At 47.0% G+C, this 24,242-nt stretch overlaps 1 protein-coding gene across 2 annotated transcripts in view; it reads left to right on the forward strand.

Annotated features, from left to right (window-relative positions):
* The window catches only part of STXBP1 (syntaxin binding protein 1), a 66,562-nt gene that overhangs the window by 26,339 nt on the left and 15,981 nt on the right, over window positions 1-24,242 (forward strand). For both annotated transcript variants that reach the window (XM_079112928.1, XM_079112929.1), the window contains exons 2-13: window positions 2,420-2,469; window positions 4,928-5,009; window positions 9,592-9,668; window positions 10,482-10,560; window positions 11,789-11,892; window positions 13,972-14,120; window positions 16,195-16,279; window positions 17,456-17,586; window positions 19,076-19,183; window positions 20,504-20,564; window positions 22,401-22,466; window positions 23,163-23,243. In XM_079112928.1, the coding sequence (XP_078969054.1) occupies window positions 2,420-2,469; window positions 4,928-5,009; window positions 9,592-9,668; window positions 10,482-10,560; window positions 11,789-11,892; window positions 13,972-14,120; window positions 16,195-16,279; window positions 17,456-17,586; window positions 19,076-19,183; window positions 20,504-20,564; window positions 22,401-22,466; window positions 23,163-23,243 (1,073 nt within the window). The remainder of the gene's footprint in view (window positions 1-2,419; window positions 2,470-4,927; window positions 5,010-9,591; window positions 9,669-10,481; window positions 10,561-11,788; window positions 11,893-13,971; window positions 14,121-16,194; window positions 16,280-17,455; window positions 17,587-19,075; window positions 19,184-20,503; window positions 20,565-22,400; window positions 22,467-23,162; window positions 23,244-24,242) is intronic.

Below are 24,242 nucleotides of genomic sequence, written 5' to 3' on the forward strand. Positions count from 1 at the left end.
TGGATCTCTGCCTCCTACCCAAGTCAGGCTCTGGCCTGTCTCAGATCCAACCCCTTCTTCCTCCTGGGGACCTCAGTCTTTCCGCTATCCATCCTCTTTTTTGGTATATTGCCAATTTCATAAAAAAATAATCTCATGTCTTTAAAAACAAACAAGACCCCACCTTGCTTTTACGTCTGCAGATCATGTTAGTTTTCATGATCATCCTCTGCGACCTTTTGGTAAAACTTGTCCAGATAGCCTGTCTCCCCTTTCTCCTCCCCCCTTAGTCTGGCATTGTCCTTGTTTGTCTCACTGAAAGGCTCTGCAAGGACAAGATCATGTTTCCATCCGCATCTTATTGATCCTATCAGGGTGAGGGATTTTCTCCAACCTTACCTCCTGTTCTGTTTGGTGATTACTCCCCCGTTTTTAACTACAGCCAAGTCACTCTTCCAAGCTCCAGAGTTACCTACAGTGTCCCCTCTTGGGTGTCTCTTAGCCATCCCAGTCTTAAGCAGCCAAAATAGGACTCTGGCTATTCTCCCCCTCTCAGTCTAAATGTCTCTCCTTTAGTGTCTTAAGCCCCAGATCTCAGAGCCCTCCTCGGTTCACTGCAGCCCGTTGGCTTCACCTCTGATGCAAACATCACATCCACCACTCCTCACCTCCATCCACCACCCTGTCACGCCTGCTCTGCTGCCTTGGCCTCCTGCTTCTCTTCTCATCTTTGCTGTGCCTCAGGGCACCTCCCTCCTCCCTCCCGTGCCTTCGCTGCACACTTCCGATGAAACCATGCCCCGGGCCCTGTCAGACCTGGCCTCCATCCTCAACCAAAAAATACCAACTTCAGTTCCCAGAAAACATCAAGTGCACTTGGTGCTTCTTTCCCCAGTTCTTGGCTGCTTCCTCCCGGTCAGGCGCAACTTCCTCAGAGTGGCCTTGCCTGATCTCCTGTTTCCACAGCTGCCCACGCCTGTTTTTATTTCCCACCATCGTTGCTTATTGCTGTCTCCGGAGCTCCTGGGAGAAGCAGTGACTGCTCCTCTGATGCAGAGCTGCTTTCTCCTTGGAGTGAGCCCAGGAGCTGAATGCATGTTGCCACTCCTTCCTGGTACACGACTAGCAAGCAGTGGTTATGCAACAGGGGTTTTGGGAATGAGAGCGAATGCATGAATGCCTGTTTTCCTTTGCGGTTATTTCTAATGGATATGTTATTCCATTGCACAAATGTAACCTCATTTACTTAGCCACTGCTCTTCTGTTGGATATATTTGTTTCCGGTTTTTTCACCACTCAGAAACATGAGAAATAATCTAAAAGACTATAGGGAATTTTTTTGACTGAACTATGGACTATTATGCAGGCATTGAAAATCCTAGGAAGCATTTTTATTAATGCAGGAAAATGAGTATGTGAAGTGAAAAAAACATAACAAAATTACATATCAGCGTGATCTTAATTGTGTAAACGTGCATGGAAAAAGCTAATAGGAAATAAGCTAAAATGTTAAGCATTTCAAATTGGCACAATTACAGATGACTTTTCTTTTTATTTTTCTATTTTTAAGTATACAAATAAAGTGTCATATTTTCTTCTTTATAATTTTCTGTGTTTTTCAAGTTTACTGCAGTGAGTGTGTGGATGTGTGTTTGCTACCAGGGATTGAACCCAGGGGTGCTGTACCATTGAACTACATCCCCAGTCCTTTTTCACTTTTTCAAGAGTGGAGTTTGCCAGATGCTACGTGGTTCAGGACAGATTGGTTGCAGATGCATCTAGGAGAATCCAGCTGTCCCCCGTGGAGCCAGACATTAAGGAGGCTGCAAAAATGCAAAACTGCTAATCTCCGTAGGATTTCTTTCTTTGTGTGTGCATATGTTACTGAGGATTGAACCAGGGGTGCTCTACCACTGAGCTGCATCCCCAGATCTTTTTCTGTTTTTATTTTGAGATAGGATCTTGCTAAGTTGCTGGCCTTGAACTTGGGATCCTCTGGAATCAGCCTCCCAAATCACTGGGATTACAGGCTTGCACCATTGCACCCAGCTATTCCTAAGATTTCTTATTGTGCAAAATATTATTACTTTTTTATTAAATTGCTATTTATTAAACATAGAATGGCTTTATTATTATTTTAAATGAATTGATAGATATTTTTAAACTTTTTCAGCTTAAGTCTTCATGTGGCAAATGCCAGTAGATACCTACTTACATAAACAGACACTCTCTGGGGGCCCTCAGTTTCTAAGAAGTCCTGAGACCAAAAAGTTTAGAACCACTACAGTAAGGGTGGGTTGACGGACTTAGTTGACAGATTGGTGGGATTGCAGGATTTGAGGATGAAACCCAAGAGCAAATAACCTAGTCTAATAACCTAGTCTAATAGGCAGGCATGCAATCAAAGTGACAATAATCCCCCCTCTTCCTCCTCTTTTAGAGATCATGCATGATGTGATAAAGAAGGTCAAGAAGAAGGGGGAGTGGAAGGTAAGTAAAATGGCCCTAAAAGTGAGTTCATATGGAAAAAATAAGAGGGGTGGTCGAGCTGGAGGGAAGGGATAGGCAGGAATGGGGGCTTTATGTCACCAGAGGTGCAGAAAGCTCTTGGATTGTGACCTGCTCTGCCTTCCATTTTATAGGATCTTGGTTCAGAAGTCTCTTGGTCGTAAAGCTTATTGTAAAGATCACCCAGTCAGTGTTGGGCATGGTGGCACATGCCTACAATTCCAGTGACTCAGGAGGCTGAGGCAGGAGCATCACAAGTTCAAGGTCAGCCTGGGCAATTTAGTGAGATCCTGTCTCAAAAATAAATTTCGTAAATAAAAAGGGACTGGGGATGTGACTCAGTGGTAGAGCGTCCCTGGCTTCAGTCCCCAGTATTGCAAAAAAGAAAAAGATCACCTGGTTGGGCAGTGAGCAGTGGAATTCTTTTATCAAACCAAATCTGAAATGGAACCTGTTAGATAAACAGAAGGTGCATTTGTCCTGTGTTCTATGGGAGAGGGAGAAGAGACTCTACTTGCTCCTTTGGTGGCTATAAAGTATCTCCAGGAAGCCCACACAACAGTTTGAGTAGGCCTCATGTGTTCTTTCCCCTTCCAGCTATAACTATATAAGACAAAAGAAGTAAAATTTTTCATAAAGCAACAAGTGCAGTGCTAGAAACTGCGATGTGCACAAAAGCAAGCATTTAAGCCAAGACAGAATGGCCTGGGTTCCTGCCGTGGCTGACTCAGGAATGGCTCATGCTGTCCTCTGTGCGTGTTGCCAGCATTGTGTTATCTTTATTATAATTATTTTATTTATTTTGCAGTACTGGGGATTGAACCTTGAGCCTTGTGCATGCTAGGAGAGCGCTCTGCTACTGGGCTAATCCCCAGCCCCTTTTAAATTGTATTTTGAAACAGGGTCTCACTGAATTGTGGAGGCTGAGGTTGCACTTGACATCCTCCTGCCTCAGCCCCGTAAGTAGCTGGGATTACAGGTGGGCACCACCGCACCCGCTACGTTGTCAGCATTTTAAATGTTGCTCAGTTGTCTGGAGCCAGTCATCATACTGGCCGGGAGAGTGTGCATTTTACTTGAACTTCCCCATGTGGTTTATACTGGCTTTTCTGCCCGCAAGTTGCCAATGGTCAAGAGCCCATACAAGTTCAGGTTCACTGGACCTGGGGAAAATAGAACCGATTGATATGGGAAGATTCTAAAGCCTCACTCTGGCCTTGTGCCATTGTTTTAGCGAGCGCATCCATCCTCACCACCCAGAAGGGGAGGCCATGTGGAGGGACTCAGGATGCACATCTTTCTCTCTTGCCCTTCCTGTCAGAAATGGGTTTGTAGACATGGGAGTTTTAAGCTATTCTCAAGGAGCTGCCTCGTAAAATGAAACTAGGTGGCCCTTGTACTGCAGCAGAGAGCTTTCGGGTCCACGAGTCTGCCCTGACGCACCTGGCTCCCATTGCTTCCTTCTCAGCTGACATCATTAAAGATCAGTTGCTTTGTTTTAACCTCTGGCTCCCTCTCCACTGTGGACCAGATGGGGATGGGAAGGGTGATCTGAGTGCTGCAAGGGTGCAGCATAGACCAGGACTGGGGTGCTTTTCTTGTTCCTCTAGTTTAGACAGAGTCCTATGTGCCATACCATAGGTGTGAACTCTAGGATTCTCCCTTAAAAATAGTCTATGGCCATGTGTGGTGGTGCACGCATATAAGCCCTGCAACTTGGGAGGCTGAGGCGGGAGGATTGTATGTTTGAGGCTAGGCTCAGCAACTTAGTGAGATTCGGTTTTGAAATAAAAAGGACTGGGGATATGACTCAGTGGTAAACACCCCTGGGTTCAGTCCCTGGTACCCCAACCTCCAAATAAAGAACGAGCTGTGCCCTGAAAAATACTCACTAATATGATTATCTCTGAGTGTTGGTGCTACAGATGATACCCCACCCCAGTCCTTTTTTTTTTTTTTTTTTTAACAAGTACTTATTTTCTTAGTTTTTTCTTTTTCAGTACTGGGGATTGAACCCTGGGCCTTGTGCTTGCTAGGCAGGCACTCCATCAAGAGCTACATACCCAGCTTTTTAAAATTTATTTTTTATTTTGGGACAGGGTCTTGCTACGTTGCCCAGGCCACCCTCAGACTTATGACTTTACTGGTTCCACCTCCTGGGTAGCTGGAATTATAGGCATGCACCACCGTACCTAGCTGGAAAGAAAAAATACTTTAAGTTTATGAAATTAAGTCAAGTGAGTGAGAGCAAACGCTCACTCCTAGAAGAACAGGTCTGCGTGTGGGAGCGGGAAGCAAGCATGACCCTGCAGACTCGTGCCGCGGGGAACGGGGCTTCTTCCATGTTCTGCGTTCCAGGAGCTCTCTGGGAAGCCTGCCCCAGCGAGCTGAGGAGACTCCTGGCAGCCACGTAGCCATGAGCTGTTCTCTTTTCTTCCAGGTGCTGGTGGTGGACCAGTTAAGCATGAGGATGCTGTCCTCCTGCTGCAAGATGACAGACATCATGACCGAAGGGATAACAAGTGAGCACAGCACTGTCTCTCGCTTGAGCCACACTTGCCCTCTCGCCATCCCCATGGGGTGCTTTACTCCTTCCTCCATTATTGTTTGACCTTTGATGCTTCCGACAACCTGTGTGGCAAGACTGTAAACCCAAGAGAGACCCACGGCCGTCTCTTTCCTCATCGCTGAATCCTTAGCACCTAGTGCAGTGCTAGGTGCTCCTTAATGTCATTAACGGAATGCCCAAAGGAAGGTTAGATGAAGAGAAAAGATTAGGTTGAGCACGGTGGCACATGCCTGTAATCCCAGTGGCTCAGGAGGCTGAGGCCGGAGGATAGCAAGTTCAAAACCAGCCTCAGCAACTTAGCAGAGCAGTAAGCAACTTTGCAGACTCTGTCTCTAAATGAAATATAAAAAAGGACTAGGGTTGTGGTTCAGTGGTTAAGCACCCCTAGTATCACAAAAGAAAAGATCAGAAAGGACACTTCAGAAAGGAAGAAATGCACATGGCCAATAAATACATGGGAAGTGCCCACCTCCATTAGTGATCAGGGAGATGCCACTCAAACCAGAGTGGGACATCACGTAGGCGCAACACATTAAATACTTACGCTCTGATAACGTCCAGTGATGGTGAAGAGGTAGAAAAATGAGGACTCTTAAATGATGGGATGGCCATTGTCTGAATACTCAGACCAACTCTGAACTGTGCCCAGTAAAGGTGAAGGTGTGTGTGACCTGTGGGCTCTGAGTGCCCAGGACACGCACAGGAGCACTCATAGGGTGTTCACGGGAGCCCCAAATGGATGCAGCCAAAATGTCCTTCAAGAGTAAAATGGCTAAATGTGCAAGGCCCTGGGTTTGGTCCCCAGCACCACACACGCACACACAGAAGCAGAATGGTTAAATAAGTTGTGGGGTAGTGAAGTTACACCGCAGAATACTGCCTGACAGTGGAAACAGACACCCCCTCAATAGCGCGACGGAATCTGATAAACCCAGTGTTGAGCAAGAGAAGCACAACACAGGAGTGCTCCTCCAGCGCTTCCCTGTACGTACAGCTCAAGGCCGACGCTGCTCAGTGCAGATGGAGGTGGGGAAGAGCCGCGCTCCATGCCACTGAGGATGGTGGTTCTCTCTGGAGAGAAGGGGGAGGTCGTGATGAGGGAAGAGACACAGGGAGAGGGTGCTTCTGCCACACTGGCAAGGTTCTTTTAATTGGGGTGGAACGGATCCAGACATTTGTATTACAGTTATTCTGTTTGTTTTATTCATTCTCTGGAATGTGCGTTATAATTTCACAAAAAATAGTTTTTAAAATTTTATTATTGGTGCATTACAGTTATATAATAATGGCATTCATTATGCTACATTCATATATGCAAACATAATTTGATCAAATAAATAGGTTTTTTTTAAATTTTTTTTGTTTATTAGGACTGGGGATTGGACCCAGGGGGTTCTACTGCTGAGCTGAGTCCCCAACCCTTTTTAATTTTTGAGACAGAGTCTTGCTATGTTGTTAAGATTGGCCTTGAATTTGCAATACTCCTGTCTCAGCCTCCCAAGTCACTGAGATTATAGGCATGTGTCACTGTTCCCAGCCAAATAAATGGATTTTTTGAAAGTTGAATCATCTAGCTGGGCATGGTGGTGTATGCCTGTAATCCCAGAGACTCAGGAGGATGAGGCAGGAGGATTGCGAATTCAAAGCCAGCCTCATCAATTTAGCAAGGCCCTAAGCAACTCAGTGAGACCTTTCTCTAAACAAAATGTAAAAAAAAAAAAAGGGCTGGGGATGTGACTCAGTGGTTAAGCGCCCTGAGCTCAATTCCTGGTACCAAAAAAAGAAAGTTGTTTCACCTGCCCAGGGTCACTAGCCGTGTTGTACCTGGTAGTGATGGAGTGAGCACTCAACCTTCTGGCTCCTGTTCAGAGCTCTTATTCACATTTGTGCAGCTTCAGTCTTACCCAAAGCTTTCAAGAAACATTGTGTATTTTCATCTTTCAAGCAGCATCGATTGAGCAGTCTCTTGGGTTGCTGCTGTAGCTCAGTGGTAGAGCATTTAGTCAGCGTGCACACGGCTCTGGGTTCCGTCTGCAGCACCACCATCAACCAGTCTATAGATTCTTGAAAGGAAAAGCAGTCTCTTTTGAGGTATTATTCTAAGACAGCACGTGATGTCAGGGGTACATCTATTTCAACGTGTCTCCTGATTTTTTTCCCTTGGAGACGGGCACCTTCGTATGATGTGTAGTTCACAGACCCTTGGTGGTCTTTGTTAAAATCATCACATACCACAGTTAAAGGAGGAAAAGTAGGAGGGTTGAGTTTTTCATTAAACTAACTAAATTTAATTATTTCATTTTAAGGTCTGTTCTTTATTCTAAAATTATGTGAGGGCTTTTTTTTGTTTGTATGTTTTGTTTTGTTTTGTTGAGATGGGGTCTTGCCAAACTGCCCATGCTAGGAATAACTGGAATTATAGGCATGTATCACCAAGCCCTAGCCACTTTTTATCTTTCCTGTTTATGATGTTAAAAGTGCCTCAATGTATGCCAGGTATGGTGCTGTGGGTCTGCAGTTACAGAGGCTCCAGAGGCTGAGACAGGCGCATACAGGTTCAACACCCACCTCAGCACTTAGCAAGGCACTAAGCAGCTTAATGAGACCCTGTCTCAAAATAAAAACAAAAAAGGCTGGTGATGTGGCTCAGTGGTAAAGTGCCCCTGTGTTCAGTTTCCACTACCAAAACCAGAAAAGTCCTTAATTTGCGAAATTATGGTAATATCTTGTGGGTTTTCCTGTTGATGTGGGAACACACACTGTTTTGAGTGACTTTTGTGTCATCCAGTGATCCACACCCATGTTATAAACAGGCTTGCCTCAATTTTGAGCTTATTAAGTTATTTTCCTCACTAAATTTTATAAAACTATTTTCCCAGTTGAGCATGGTGGCATGCACCTGTAGTCCCAGCTACTCAGGAGGCTGAGGCAGGAGGATCGCTCAATTCCAGGGACTTGAGACTAGCCTGGGCAATATAGTGAGACCCCCATCTCAAAGAAACAAATTCCAGCTAACACCCCTGCTTTTTTCCCCTACCACAAGAAAGGCACAATGGGAAAAGGGAGCCAAACTCACCAAGAGGTCTTTAGCAGAGAAGCATTACATCCTGCCTTATATCCTGCCGCTTCCTCCCCTGTCACCCTGGGGGCTGCTACCTTTCTCTCCTGTTTGTTTGTTGTTTTTGTGTTTGTTTTTTAAATATACATATTCCTAAATAAGTGCTTATGCTACTGTCTCTGGATTGGTCGATGCTGACGTTGTTGGTTGACCTTCTGTGGTAGATGGGGTCTCACCTTCTCACCATGTGCAGCTCTGCCCTGCCCCGCCCCCAAAGGGGGGGGTCTCAGTGTCCTTACTTAGCGAAATTTAAAAGTTCACAACCCTGTGTTGAGACCCCAAACATATTTGGAGGAAGTCTTAGTAGCCTTAGTGAAATATAAAACTCTACAACCTCTGGCAAAGTAGATGTTTGGGGAATTTAATTTTTAGTTTTTGGTACTGGGAATTGATCACAGGGGTGCTTAACCACTGAGGCACATCCCCAACCCTTTTTTGTATTTTATTATAGATAGGGTCTTAATAAGTTTCTTAGGGCCTCACTAAGTTGCTGAGGTTGGCTTTGAACTCTTGATCCTCTTCCTCGACCTCCTGAGCTGCAGGGATTACAAGTGTACATTCACCACTGTGACCAGCTGGGGGATTGATTTTAACATGATTTGAAAGCCTTTGTAAGTGCTACAAGGTATACTTCTGAAGTGATGCCTTTTTTTACTTAACTCATCTGCACAAAGAACAACAGCCACACAGCTGTACTGTACTCTCCTTGCCAGTGTGCTGCAGCATAGGTAATCCCCCCGCTAAGCTTTATCAGGTGACAGAGGAGATGAAGATGCTCCCAAAGTAGCTGAGGTGACCATAAGGAAACCAAAACCAGTGACTGGCTTTAACAGACTGTTTGGGTTTTGAACTGTTGAGAAAATATTGTGCAGAGGATGTTTGTGGGGACTTTATTTGATGTGCAGAAGAAAATGGCAAGGCTATCCACAACAAACTCAACTGGAGATTCTAAAGGAATTGCGATTATTTAGATGAGAAAAAGCTGAAGGAGGAGGCAAAGAACCGTTCTTGGCAGATGAGGTGGCCTTTTCCATTTCCTCTGATGATAGATCAAGGAATTGAACTGCCGTGCAGAGTGGGAAATATGTCGTGCAGTAAGATTCCAGGTTTTCCAACATCACTGGCATAGTGAAACGGTGGCATGTACTCCTAAGAAATGCAGTCCCTTTAAGGAGGGATGAATGATTCTTTTTCTTTCTCCTTACTGTAGATTTTCTTTTCTTTTCTCTTCTTTTTTGGCGGTGCTGGGGATGGAACCCAGGGCCTCACACATGCTAGGCAAGCGCCCTGCCACTGAGCCACACCCCAGCTGTAGACTTTTACCTGTCCCAGGCTGAGGGTGGCCTTTCTGTACTGCTTCTGTTTTTATGATCGCCAGTCATGTTTTCTCATTCACCTGGGCTGTTTTGTTGCCTAGTTGTGGAAGACATCAACAAGCGCAGAGAACCACTCCCCAGCCTGGAGGCTGTGTACCTCATCACTCCGTCTGAGAAGGTGAGTGCCACCAGGGGAGAGCCCAGCTGAGGTGAGCCGTGCTGGGCTCGGGATTGCTGTGGCTTGGAGCAGCTGACGTTTCTAGGTTAAGCACGCATTTAACACGCTGCTGTGCTTAAGCTTGCAATCCACAAAGGGGGCGGGGTGTTTGTACAATGAGAAGTGAAGAGTTTGCTAAGCCTTTTGAAATATGGCAGTTATGCAGAAAGGCCAGGCTGGCCTTCCAGGCCCGGATCGCTCTGGTTCCCCTTGCGCTCCCTCTTCAGGCAGGAGAGCTACCTCCAGGCTTTGCTGTTTCATGTTTTCAGGGTTGTTTCATCAATATCCATTTAGTGTCCAAATTTACCTGTCTCATAATTTGGGGTTCAAATCAGCATCCAGGTAAGTTTCCCCCTTGCTTTTGGTTGATAGTTGTCTTATGTCTCTTAATTCATACATTTAAAAAAAATCCATCTGGTTTTCACTTTTGAGAATTGACTTCCCTGTGAGTTTCTGCAGCTGCAACTGTATTGCCAGCACATCAATAGGAGTGTTCTCGAAGGGTCCTCACCAGCTTTGTGGGTCTCTTCTCAGGAACCCAAGTTAAGTGGCATTGCCACTCATTCTGGAATGATCTAAACTCTGAAATAATCTTAATTTTAACTTCTCAGAATCTGACTGTGGTCAAATGTGAGTGCTAGAATCATATGCCAGAAACCCCCCTGCTATTTTGTGCAAGTAGCTTGAAACCAGCTTGGATTGAGGTCCGTTCAGATATTTGTCCCATTTGCTTCTGGAATTGGACTTAGTGTCCTCTTTTGTTCCTGTCCGCAGTCTGTTCACTCTCTCATCAGTGACTTTAAGGACCCACCAACTGCTAAGTACCGTGCTGCACACGTCTTCTTCACTGACTGTGAGTATACCGTGCGCTGTCCCTGCCGCACGGGGAGCTCATCTGGCTGAACCCAGCCAGGTCAGGCCAATAGGTTTTAGGAATGTTTTTGTTTTATTTTCTTTTGGGGTATTGAGGATGGAACCCAGGGGTGCTCTGCTATTGAGCTATATCCACGGCCCTTTTTATTTTTTTTTTTATTTTGAGACAGGGGCTCTCTAAGTTGCTTAGGGCCTCACTGAGTTGCTAAGGCTGGCTTTGCACTTGCCATTCTCCTTCCTCAGTCTCCTGAGCCCCAGGGATTATAGGCGTGTGCACTGTGCCTGGCTATAGGGAGGAAACAAATTGTTTCTGTGGTTTTCCCAACCTTTCATTTTCTGTTCAGAAGATAAATTGCATAAGTAACAAAAATAAACACGCGCAAATGCACACCTGTTAGATCCTGCATATCCTTCTGCTGGAACAGCTCACCTAGAACCTCCTCTAAGGACAAAGGGCATGGAGCTGTGAATTTTCCTGATTTCAGGTGCAGCCTTCCAGGTAGCACTGTATCCTACAGTGCATTTCTATTAGTTTTTCAACTACAGAGATATTGTGCTCCAGTGGTCTTGTATTGTAGAATCTGCCTGGTTGCTGTAAAGTTGGGTTTCTTCTTTTGTGCGGGTTTGGGCATAATTCCTACTGGAGAAGGTATGAGAGAAGAGTAGAACAGTATGAAACAGCAAGACTTCACCTGCTCTTCTAAGAAGACCCCTAAAATCACCTCTGAGAAAATGGAAATGTTATAGTAAAAAATAGCCTTATAAATAGTATTTGAATATGAGCAACAAAAGGAACAGGCCACGGCATTAGTAATGATAAGCCAGTGGCACGTGTCTGGGCTCCTGAAGCCTTTGTGAGGCCTGGGAGAGTTGCTGGAAGTCATGGTTCTTTCCCGTTGGCCAAGCTCCTTAGCAGTTCTGAGGGAAATGCCTGATAGGTGTGAGATGCACGTTTACATTAAAGACCTTTCCTTCTCCCTCCTTAATCACTTCTGGGTTTCTTTCCTTGGTATCAGAGAGCAGTCTTTGTTAGCTCTTTGTGTCTCTATCCTTTTATACCCTGGAGGTACTGAATATTTTAGGATGGCCTAAAATATCTAGTTGCTTTTTAAAAATCTGAATAAAATGAAGCATCTATTGGACACGTTCAGCTGTTCAGTGAACCAGCCGCTGCCCAGGAAACCTGACTGTCCTTGTCATTCCTGCAGCTTGCCCAGATGCCCTGTTTAACGAGCTGGTAAAATCTCGAGCAGCCAAAGTCATCAAAACGCTGACAGAAATCAACATTGCGTTTCTCCCGTATGAATCCCAGGTGAGGCCGAGCAGAAAATCTGCATACTGATCATTTTGTTGGGAGGGCAGGCGAAGTGAAGTGGGGGAGGTTGGCTTCCTGTTCTGATTGGCCACGTGACTGTTACGTGTGGCTGTTTATTTAATGGAGATGGTTTTCCGCAGGCATGGATGCCCTCATCTTACTCACCGGTCACTTCTGGCTTCTGTCGGCCATCAGGCCTTTGTGTGCATGTCTTCCTTGCCCAGGTTCACTCCTCTTGGCTGACTCTTTAAATAACCACAAGCAGCCAGTCCTAAGAGAACCTGGCAGGAGAGGCGGGGGATCAGAGCATCCCATCTGCTGCCGAGGCTGTGTTGGAGATGGCAGCAGCTGGTCACGTGCAGGGACAGATGGTGGCCTGGGTAGCTGTTAACCCTTCACTCACAGAGGCCATGGCAGCACACTTCTCACCTGGAAGAAAATGAAGTTGTTAGACCAGTAAAGCTGAAGCTGGTTGTAAGGGAATATGCAAAGTGTGTCTTGTTAAAACATCTTGTAGCAGACAAAGAGCCAAACCCAACACGCCTTTTCGTTTATGGTGATGGAAGGTGATTATATCATATTGGCTCTTTACAGAGCAGCTTCTAGAACCAGAGAGTGACCTATTCTTAGCAAAGGAGGAATGGGGTTACTGGGCTGGGCTCAGTGGCAGAGCACTTGCCTCGCATGTGTGAGGCTCTGGGTTCCATCCTCAGCACCACATAGAAATAATAAAATAAAGGTACTGTGTCCACCTACAACTAAAAAGAAAAAAAGAAAAAAAAGAAGGAATGGAAAAGACAGAGGGAACATTTAGAGCTGGTCTCAGCCCCTTCTCGCTTGGCTTGAAGCCTGTTCCCTGCTGCAGAACAGCAATTTCTGTTCCCCGCATGGGCTGTCGCCACCTGAATTGGACACAGTCCAGCTTTAGCTTATCCAACAATATTACATTTCAGAAACTTTAAGAAAGTAATAGACCTTTTTAAAAATCACTTTCTAAAGAAGATCAAGATAGTTTAAATAAAAAGTCTTGTGAGAATACTGATAACTGCTAGACTTAGTAGTTTTAAGAATGAATTTTAAACTCCTTGGAGGGACCCCTTAAAAAGTAAAAGGAAAAAATAAATAAATAAATAAAAGGCATCCAGGCATAGTGGTGCCTGCCTGTAATCCCAGCTACTTGGGAGGGTGAGACAGGAGGATCGCCCAGCCTGGGCAGCTTAGGAAGACCCTGTCTCAAATAAAAAAATGAAAAGGTTGGGAATGTGGCTCAGTGGTAGAGCACCCTGGGTTCCATCCCCGTGCCAAAAATAAAGAATAAAAAAATCAGAACATTTTACTGAGGACAGGGACAGAATATTATTATTATTATTATTATTATTATTTTTTTTTTTTTTTGCGGTGCTGGGGATCGAACCCAGGGCCTTGTGCTTGCAAGGCAAGCACTCTACCGACTGAGCTATCTCCCCAGCCCCTGGGGCAGGATATTATTAAACTTACAGAAAACTTCTTCATTTGCTCACAGTCACAGCCCAATTTCTAGCTTGTGACTTATTTGTTAGAGGTCATAGTGACCTGTGAGATCTTACGGCAGCCTCCTCTTCTCTCCTGGCCTTGTTGTTGTTCAGACACATTAGGTGCCCGTCCGCCCCAGGGAAGTCTCCTGCCGGGGATGAATGCCCCACCTCCTCAAGTCTAACTCAGGTGTCCTCTTCTCCATGAGTCCAGTGTCCTCCCCATCCAGTCCTCCTGGACATCCTTCCCTGTTCTCTTTATTTATTTATTTCCATGATCAGTGGACCTTTATTTTATTCATTTATTCGTGTTTGGTGCTGAGAATCAAACCCAGCACCTCACACATGCCAGGCAAGCGCTTCAATATCCGCTGCTGCCCTCACCACTGGATTTCCAATTCCTTGAGGACAGAGACATTTTGGTCACTTGTAGCTCCGATGTTCGGCGTGGTGCCTGGCACTGGAACAAATGACATGTCCTGCACGTGCCCCGCCAGGGTGGTGGGATGCCTGAGGCTCACCCTTATGGACACACATGCCATGTGCATTGTTTTCCCCTCCTCAGGTGTATTCCTTGGACTCTGCTGACTCTTTCCAGAGCTTCTACAGTCCCCACAAAGCTCAGATGAAGAATCCTATACTAGAGCGTCTGGCAGAGCAGATCGCAACCTTGTGTGCCACACTGAAGGAGTACCCAGCTGTGCGGTATCGGGGGTAAGGCACACCGTTTCCTGGGAAGGCATCCTGGTGTCCAGCGAGGCACACCCTCCAAGTCTTCCTTTGGTCTTACGTTTCCTCTGGCGTTGTCTCAAAGGGTCAAGGCTTAAGCATCTCTCACTTAAGATTACTCTTCTAAAGGTTTTATCTTTTACGCTGTATTGAAATATAATGCATACAGAAAAGAGCGTAGTATGTACATACATCTAGCCATCAAATAACCAAAGTGCAATCCCTGTGTGACTAGCCTGGGCTTTCCAGTTTTCAGTTTCTTTCTAGACTCTAAAAAACAATATTATCTTTGTAGAGGTTCTTCTTCTTGTTGTTGTTTAAGTATTCTTTTTAGTTGTAGATGGACACAATACCTTTTTTTGTTTGTTTATTTTTATGTGGTGCTGAGGATGGAACCCAGTGCCTCACACACTCTAGGCAAGCGCTCTACCACTGAGCCCTAGCCCCAGCCCCTACAGAGGTATTTGAGAGTAAGATACAATACTGACTGAATAATTCTCCCAAGGACACTCTTGTCAAATTTATGAGGTAATTCCTTGTCACTTACTTGCTTTGTGCTGAAGATTCAGCCACAGCCCTAGAAGCCTGGGTAGGTAAGGTCTGGATACGAGCTGTGAGCACAGGTACGCACTCCTGCACCTGTCCCTGTGAGGCCACCCCAGTGCACAGCACCTGCCATGTGCTCTGGAGGCCTGGAGTCAGACAGGCGGAGGCCCTTCCAACAGAGGACACGCTAGAGGTGATGTCTGTGTGTCTTGAAGGACAGGTTCAGATCTCAAGCAGATGAGGAGGGATGATGGGTTCTGACCATTGGCATAAGCAGAGCTTGGAGTTGGGAAAGCAAAGGGCAGCGTGGGGCAGCGCAGGGGTCTGCAGGGTGCACATATAGGGCACGCAGCCAGAGGAAGCCATTCTGGAGGCCTGAAAGGCCAGGTTTGGAATTGTGTCCTTCAGCAGCTTCACTGGGAAACGTCTGGGGATTGGACAGAGAGCAGACTCAGCGCTCTGGAGGCATGACAGTAGGGCTGAGGGGGAGTCAGGTGCGGAGAAGCCAGGAGAGTAAAGCAGGGTCACTGCAAGAGGAGGGAAGGGCCTGGACTTGGAGTGATGAGCGCAGGGGAGGTAGGTCAGGATGGACCCCAGGCAGTAGGGGCTCCCTGCAACTCAGGGGCCACCCGTCCTTCTTGTCTCATTGTTAGCAGGAAAGTGTGGTCATGGGCAACACCTTGTGGCTGCCTTAGGGTCTGGCATCCCGCCTTTGTGGGCTAGTGGTGCAGAGCCTGCTGGAAGTTAAGAAACAGGCCCCAGCGCTCACTCCTGGGCTGGGAACAAGCCACTGTGGTCCTGAGGTTGGGAAAGGTGACATCAGCCAACTCCCTAGAAGGCCAGGGGGAGCCCAGGCAGTGTCGTCATGCTCAGCCAGGCAGAGAGGTCTGAAGGTTCCCACTGCTGTCATCCTGGCTGTGTGGACGTACGTGTCACTTACCAGCCAAGTGAAATAAGACCCAACGGAGTTTGAATCAAGAGAAGTGAGAATCGTACAGGTTAGGCCCAGATGTCCTGATCATGGGAAAGGAGGAGTGGTCCAGGCCTGTCTTGAAGCCTGGCCGTTAATCTAGACTTCTGTTTCCATTTAATTAGTTTTTTAAAAAGAACAATTAAGGGGCTGGGGTTGTGGCTCAGTGGTAAAGCACTTGCCTAGCATGTGTGAGGCACTGGGTTTAATTCTCAGCACACATATAAATAAATGAGTAAAGTAAAGGTCTATCAATATCTAAAAAATATTTAAAAAAAAAAGAATAAATAAGGAAATCACTTTTTTTTGTGTGGTGCTGGGGATCGAACTCAGGGCCTTGTGCTTGGGAAGTCACTTATTTTTGTTGTAGGTACTGAGCTAAGTATTTTACTTTTCCTTCGTGTATACGTGTAGGAGATGAATGCATTCTTGTGGTACTGACCATGCCCATGTGTCTCCTGCCCTCCCTGCATCCTTCCCCATGCCCTGAGTGCCTCACTTGGTGCCCGGGTGGTTCAGCCTCTGCTCCTCCTCTCTTGTCAGGGAATACAAGGACAACGCCTTGCTGGCTCAGTTAATCCAGGACAAACTCGACGCCTATAAAGCTGATGACCCAACAATGGGGGAAGTAAGTCTGGGGCTGGGCAAGAAGATCACCTTACAGAGTGACCACAGTGTTTGTGTGACAGTCCAGGGGATGGTGCAGTAACATTGCTCACAAATATGTGTGAGGGCTGCTCTTTCTGTGTGTTGGCCTCCGGTGACATGCCAAAGTTCTTGGGAGCCAGGTGTGTTCTGCAGGGTGACCGACTTGCTTCTGTTCGCCAGGACCTTCCCAGTTTTACCACTGAATGTCCCTCACCCAGGAACCCCTGGTAGTACAATAGCAAAGGCAAAAAGTTGACATGGGTACAATCTTTTGAACTCATTCAGATTTCACTAGTTTTTGCATCTGCTCTGTGTGTGCACAGCTCTAATGCAGTTTTTTAAAATTAATTTTAAAAATTTGTTTTAATTGGTTGTACATGACAGTGGAATGCATTTTGACATAATGCAGATTTTAAAAAAAAAATTTTTTTGTAGTTGTAGATGGACCCAATACCTCCATGTTTTTTATTTATGTATTTTTATGTGGTGCTGAGGATCAAACCCAGGACCTTACATGTGCTAGGTGAGTGCTCTACCACTGAGCCACAACCCCAGCCCTCTAATGCAGTTTTTTGTTTGGGTGGTGCTGGGGATTAAACCCAGGGCCTTGTGCATGCAAGACAAGTACTCTACCAACTGAGCTATATCCCCAGCCCCTAATGCAGTTTTAACACTCGCACATAACACTCGCACAGATGCGTGTAACCACTACTGCAGTCAAGATGCAGAGCTGGGCGCTGGGTGTAGCTCAGTGGGACAGCATGTGCAGGATCCTGAGTTGAATCCTCAGCACCTTTCCTGCCACAAGAAGATACAGAGTTGTTCATCACTACCTTGTATTTAAAACAGAAAGTCCCAGGTCCTGGTCTGGGTGCTTGGTCACCCACTGTAGCTGAACCTGCAGGGTGTTTTCCTCCAGATGCACTTGGACCCCCAGCCAGGTTCAGATCTGCTGCACAGGCCGTCACTGTGGAATGGAAATATTGGAGTCTGCCTGGTGCTGGTTCTTGCCAGTCAGCAGATTGCTTGGTGCTGTTTTAGTAGGGCTGCTCTTCCCTGTTCTCTTCCTGCTGTGCCCTTGACAAGATGGCCTCTGCTAGGTGGGTTGCTCCAGCTGTCTAAGTGGCCTTTGAGACATCTCCTTGTCTGCTTCTAGGGCCCAGACAAGGCACGCTCCCAGCTGCTGATCCTGGATCGGGGCTTTGACCCCAGCTCCCCCGTGCTTCATGAGTTGACTTTCCAGGCCATGAGTTACGACCTGCTGCCTATTGAAAATGACGTTTACAAGTAAGTGGAGTGTCATAGACCCGAGCGACTGCAGCTTTGCACCATGAACTAGGAATGCCTTTAACTTAAGAAAAAGGATGTTTTTAAGCCTAAGACAAGCAGGTGTGTTGGTACAGTCTCTCAAATAGGCCTCTAAGCTTTTCTGTGGGTTCCCAAATCCACATGGCATTTCTAGGCAGGAACTTGCCCCTTTCTGAGCAGCATAGAAACTTCATATCTGTAGTTCACACTCATATCACTTCAGATTGGAGCCTGCTTGGATGTTAATAGGTTGAGTGTGTGTGAGTGTGTGTCTTACTTAGAATTAAAACTTTTTAATCATAAGATAGATGATGTTAAAATATATCAACAGGAGTTTCTCACTGAACTTTCTATGTAATAAAACTCTTTTCTTCATTATAAAAATATTTTTCTTAGTAGCTATAGTCAGAAACTCAGTTTCCTTTTCTTTTTTAATTTTTCTTTTCTTTTTGTAGTACTGGAAATTGAACCCAGGGGTGCACTACCACTGAGCTACATCCCAATCCTTTTTGTTCTTTATTTTGAGACAAGGTCTTGCTAAGTTGCCCAGGCTAGCCTCAAACTTGTGATCCTCCTGCCATAGCCTCCTGAGTTACTGGAATTACAGGTGTATGCCACCATACCTGGCTGAAATGCAATTTCTAAAACCTAATTTTTGTTTTTATGTCAACAGACTACTGTTTTCATGTCATTTAGTTTATAGCATTGATCATAAAAATGGTAGTTTCAAAATGAAGGTTATAAAATATGAGTGACTCTCAGCTCTTCTTCATTTAGTACCTGTAACTCTTGCTTCCTCCAGCTCTTCAGATTGTACATTTAACAGTACATCAAGGGCCAGTTGAACGTAGCTGCTGGACACCATTTGGGGATGGCATCCTAGCTCTTTCTGGGAGAGGGATAAATAGGAGCTTTGCCTGTCCCCTGTAGATAACTCTTGAACCTATATATAGCTGGGCGTGGGGATGCACAGCTGTGATCCCAACAACTTGAGAGGCTGAGGCAGGAGGATCACAAGTTCAAGGCCAGCCTGGGCAACTTAGCTAGACCCTGTCTCAAAATAAAAACTTGAAAAAGGGCTGGGAATGCAGCTCAGTGATAGAGCACCCTTGGGTTCAACCCCCAGTACTGCAAATAAATAAATAGTAGTTAAGTAAGTAAATAAATAAACCCCCATATAATCTGACCTCACGCCCTGGACCAGGTGACTCTGGGGGAGCTCATATCCACCAACCTTGGAGAGGTAAAACAAAGCCTTAAATTGTCGGCTTTGAGCAGAGCGGTGAGTCTCTTGCTCCCTGAGGAACTGCAGACCATGTTGGTGCTACCTACACAGCTGACCTGCTGCCCATCAGACGGTCAGCGTGGTACGAATCATTCCTCTGGTCACTGGGAAGATGTTGTCATTACAAAGGGGCCAGGTGAGTTCCCTGGGGACAGGGGCCCACCTGAGTCCTGTCTCCTGTAGGTACGAGACGAGTGGCATCGGGGAGGCGCGGGTGAAGGAAGTGCTTCTGGACGAGGACGATGACCTGTGGATAGCGCTGCGCCACAAGCACATCGCAGAGGTGTCCCAGTAAGAGCCCCTCAGGGCCTTCTCCAGGCGGGCGCACCGCCCAGCTGCCGTGGGTGACAGGCTCGCTCTGGGCAGCTCAGGAGTGAATTCATTGCCTTGGCAAAGCTGCCAGCATGCTAACCAGGAGTGGCAATCCCTTCTGTCCGCTGAGCCTCAGCTACTCCCATTTCACCAAGTTAGAAAATCTACTCTGCTTGAGGGTTGCCTTTGGGATTCTTGGAAAGCACTATGGCTCTCTCAGAAAAATGCCTCGTAGACTCCTAGAGCCATTCGTTCCACGGAGAGCTCCGCGCCCCGTGTCCGGCTGGATGGTAGGGACGGACACACAGTCTTGCCGGTGCTCACCTGACATTCACAAGCAAAGCTCCTGTCTGTGCACGGAACCATCCCTTGCTCTGAAAATGTTTCCGAGCGCTTTGAATAATTACACTTGTTATAAGACCTTTAAACTATAACTAGCAGTTGTGCTTTTCCAGAAAAACACGTTCTGCTATGGGGAGTTGATATCCTCAGGAAATTCACAGAGAGTGAGAAAGCAGTACACCTTGGATAGTTGCGTTTTTTAGAGAAACCATCTCCCATCCTTTTTGATTTGTCTTTTCTTTCTGTCTTTATTTCCCTGCTGTGGCGCTGAGGATTGAACCCCCAGCCTTGATGCACGGGAGGCAAGCCCTGTACCCTGAGCTGCATCACTACCTCTCTGGCCCTTCTCCCACCTTCCTGACCATTCAGCCTTAAAAATTACTAATGTTTCAATCCCCAGCGCCACAAAGAAAAAAAAATTTACTGATGCACATTTGCACATTTTCAGTACTTAAACTTAGCTGTGAATTAATCAGATCATACACTTTATTGCACTTATATGTTCAAACACATTTGAAAAGGATGAGGTAAAACAGGAATAGACGTTTTGATGTTTTCTTCTCCCTTTTTTTTCTGGGGGAAGTGGTAATATTGGGGATGGAACCAGGGCCTTGCACATGCCAAGCAAATGCTCTGGAGTTATATCTCCAGCTTTTTCATATTCTGAGTCACTACGTTGCCCAGGCTGCCCTCAAATTTAAGATCCTCCTGCCTGGCCTCCCAAGTTGCTGGCATTACAGGTGGCACCACCATGCCTGGCTTTTGGTGTTTTCTTCTCTTTGCCCTTTGACCCAGCTGGGACATCGTGCTCTGGAGACCACTGGTTTAAACTATTAACTAGAGTGGCAGGAAAGTAACTGCATAGTCCTAAGAGAAGGCTGGTATGGTACGTGAGTACTGTGCCCTTGGCAGAGCCCTTGGCGTTGCTGAGACTTAGCTGCCCCCTTCTGTTTCCAGGGAGGTCACCCGGTCTCTGAAAGACTTTTCTTCTAGCAAGAGAATGAATACTGGAGAAAAGGTAAGCTCACGCCAATGCTCAGTGCCCTGGAAATTAGTCCCTGTTCTCTTTCTGGGAACGGGGGAAAGGCCTCTTCTCCTGCAACTAGGGAGTTAATGAGGTCATATTTTTCTCTTCGTTTAATGTCAGTTCATCTGGTTTTTGTACTTGTGATTCATATCTGGAGCTCCCATCTTCTGATGCTTAGAGAGAGCTGGGTTTTGTTATTTAGTAGTTTAGTATTTACTGGTTGTGATCATGGTTCATTTTAAGCCAGAAGAGCAATGAGGCCTGGTTTAGCTCATGGTGGAATTAGAATTCCTGCCGAGGTCTCCTACCTGGCTGTCAGAGGTGCCTGACCATCTTAGGCAGGGAAGGGGCCTTACGAAGTGCAGCTCTGGTTGTGTTACCCTCTTCCTTAGACCCCTTCGGTGTCTTCAGCTTCCCTTAGAGTAGAGCCCACCATCTGTGGGCACACCTTTCAGGCCAGGGCATCTGGCTGCCTCCTCTGTGCCTCCCATCTTCCTGCTCCCACCTCGCCTTCTCCAGCCATGCCAGGGCTCTTGAGCCTCAGGCCTTACCTGGTTCTTGGGCTCAGCCATGGTTTCCTCAGGAAAACCTCTGGGCCCCTCTAGACCTGTCAGGTGTGTGTTTGATACACCCATATTACCTGTTGAATTCCCTCAAAAGCACAAACCCACTGTTCCCCTTGCTTGCTTGCCTGGATCCTCTGCGACGTGTTAAGCTCCACAAAACAGAACCACCACCCGTCCTTGTGTCTCCGTCACCTAGCACACACCCGGTGTGCCGCAGTAGTTCTGTAGATTTTTGTTGGGTAAATGGGCAAGACAGGTGGGTCCCCACAGTTAGAACAGTGTGCACAGCTGCCCGCTTTCTGTTGGTGCTGGGTTGCAGCGAGCTGGGTTGCCGAGACTGCTGAGCTGAGTATGCAGAAAAGTAGCGTTTGGAAGAAAAGATCTTTTTTCTTGGCAAGAATTACACTCTCAATGACTTTGATCAGGGGGGCAGTAATTGGGACCGAACCCACTGGTGCTCTACCACTGAGCTACACCCCCAGCCCTTTTTATTTTGAGTCAGGGTCTCCCTAAGATCCTCCTACCTCAGCCTCCCAAGTCAGCTTTTTTTCTAAAGACAGGCTTACACTATTTTGCCCAGGCTGGCCTCTAACCTGTCATGTGTCAGCCCATTCCTGCCAAGTAATCAGCATTAGGAGTGTGCACCACTGGACGGTCTTCTCAGCTTTCTAGTTCAATAAACAGAATAAAATACGAAACCTGGCAGAAACCAGGCACAGTGACACATATCTAAGTCCCAGCGACTTGGAAGGCTGAGGCAGGAAAATTACAAGCTTGAGGCCAACCTAAGCAACTTAGACCTCATCTCAAAAAAAGGATGGAAGAGCCAGGCACCATGAGGCATGCCTGTAATCCTAGCAGCTTGGGAGGCTGAGGCAGGAGGATTGAAGAGTTCAAAGCCAGCCTCTGCAAAAGTGAGGGGCTGTGCAACTCAGTGAGACCCTGCCTCTAAATAAAATACAAAAAAGGGCTGGGGGTGTGACTCAGTGGTCGAGTGCCCCGGTACCAAAAAAAAAAAAAAAAAAGGTAAGGAAAAAAAAATCAAAAAATCATAACATAACTGCTAGACTTCAAGGTTTAGTTCCCCACTTGTAAGACAGTCATGACATTTGGATCAACTACGCTTGACCTGTGTTCAGCAGATTCATTGCGAGAGTCACAGAGTGTACACTTGGGTAGTCTCGTGTGGCTGCTGTCCGGTCCCATGCCCACTTAGCTCAGGGCCATGGAGTGACTCCGTGTGCTTTCCTTGCCCTCACAGACCACCATGCGGGACCTGTCCCAGATGCTGAAGAAGATGCCCCAGTACCAGAAAGAGCTCAGCAAGGTATGTGGCTGTGAAATAACCCCTGGCTACAGAAGACTTCTCAGCCTGCTCTTCTCACTGAGTCGTTGAAATCACAGATTTCTAGTCCTCTTCAGTTTCTACTAGAAAAAGAAAGGAAGAAGGGAGGCAGGCTGGGGTTTATTTCCTGTCCCTTTCCTTCCCCTCTGTGTCTTCCTGTCCTTCATCCTCCTTGCTCTTGGTAGGAGGCCTTGGCCTCTCACCCTCAGGCCTGTCCTTGTGCCTCGTGTCCTTATGACATGGCCATTCACTGCCCCCAGAGCAGTCCCCCAGGAGGGACTGGGAGGGTATGAGAAGACCTTCCATGTCCTGATCTTGAGTGCCACACGCCATCACTTCCTGCACCATGTTTGTTGGGAGCTAATTGCTAAACCCGAGGAGAAGGGAATGAGGCTCCCCTCCTGGGGGGTAGGGGTCAGGGTTCTGCATGCCGCCACCCTCCCAGAGGCTTTCTCGTCCGCCTGTCGTCTTTGTTAGAACGTGGCTCAACCCTCTCTCCTGACGTGTGACACTACATGTGATGTTTGTGTGCTTGCTTGTGCACGGTGTATCTTCTTTACAAGGCTGGATGCTCCTTAGGGCCTTGCCCAGTGTTGGGGACATCGTAGGTACTCGGTGGCTGGAGCGTGAGTGAGGGACTAAGTCCCCGGTCACCGAATCTCCCGTGCTTCCTCCTAGTACTCGACCCACCTGCACCTTGCTGAGGACTGCATGAAGCACTACCAAGGCACCGTGGACAAGCTCTGCCGGGTAGAGCAGGTAGGGCTTTCTCCTTCCCTCTGCATGGCGGGTCTGTTGTGCCTGTTCACCCAGCTGACACGTTAACCTTGGCCTTGAACATCCTGCAGGGTCCTAGGGACTAGAGCCAGGAGAGCCTGCGGCCGCGCGGTCAGCTCTGAAGCCATTGCAGTTCTGTCTCAGGGGTAGGAGCTGCTGGTTTGGAGCTGAAGTGCCGTGCCGTTTGGATTTTGCATGCCTGGCTCTACAAAGGCCTTTTGCCCTGGGATGGCTCTAGAGAGATGTTTGGAGTGCTGAGCCATATGTCAGCAGGGTTGTTGAATTTTGTTCTGAATGTGTTTTCCTCCTGTAACCAGACCAGCTCTGGAGACCTTGAGACCAAGGGAGGGCAGTGCAACCGGGGCCAGGCACTCCCTGAAGCCTTGCGGATCACACTCAGGCCCGGGAGCCGAGACTGGGATTTGAGTTCTTCCTCTGTCACTGGTTTATTCGTTTTTCCTATTTCTCTCTGCTTTATTTGCTTTATCTGCATGAGGGATATCACAGTGCTGGCACATTTTTCAAGAGAATTGTACAGAGGACTCCCTGATCCACCTTTCAAGTGTGATGTTACTAAACTGCGTGTCCACTTTGCTTTGTGTGTGGTGCTGAGAGTGACCCCAGGGCCTTGCATGCTGAGCACACTCTACCACTGAGCCACCCCCCGGCCCTGTGTGCCAACTTCTAAGGGAAGAGAGGGATATTCAAAGATCCAAAGCCTCAGCCAAAAGTCTCTCTTTACAGAAAGATACCAACTCAGATTCTCAGGGTGAAACTGAGATTTAGGTCCTCTGGCTGATGTGACAGGTTTAGCTCAGGTTTGCAAGTCCCATCCTGAGTACTTGGCTGTTTCATAAGGGGAAGCAGCCCTCCTGAAATCCATCACCAGTTTCTCAGGGGACCTCAGGAACCATTTGTCCTCTCCAAAAAGAGCTTGACCATCCAAAAAGGAGGTTGTACCCAAGTCAGTAAAAATGCAGT

Source organism: Sciurus vulgaris, assembly GCF_902686455.1.
Source record: "Sciurus vulgaris genome assembly, chromosome: 15".
Classification (NCBI taxonomy): Eukaryota; Metazoa; Chordata; class Mammalia; order Rodentia; family Sciuridae; genus Sciurus; species Sciurus vulgaris.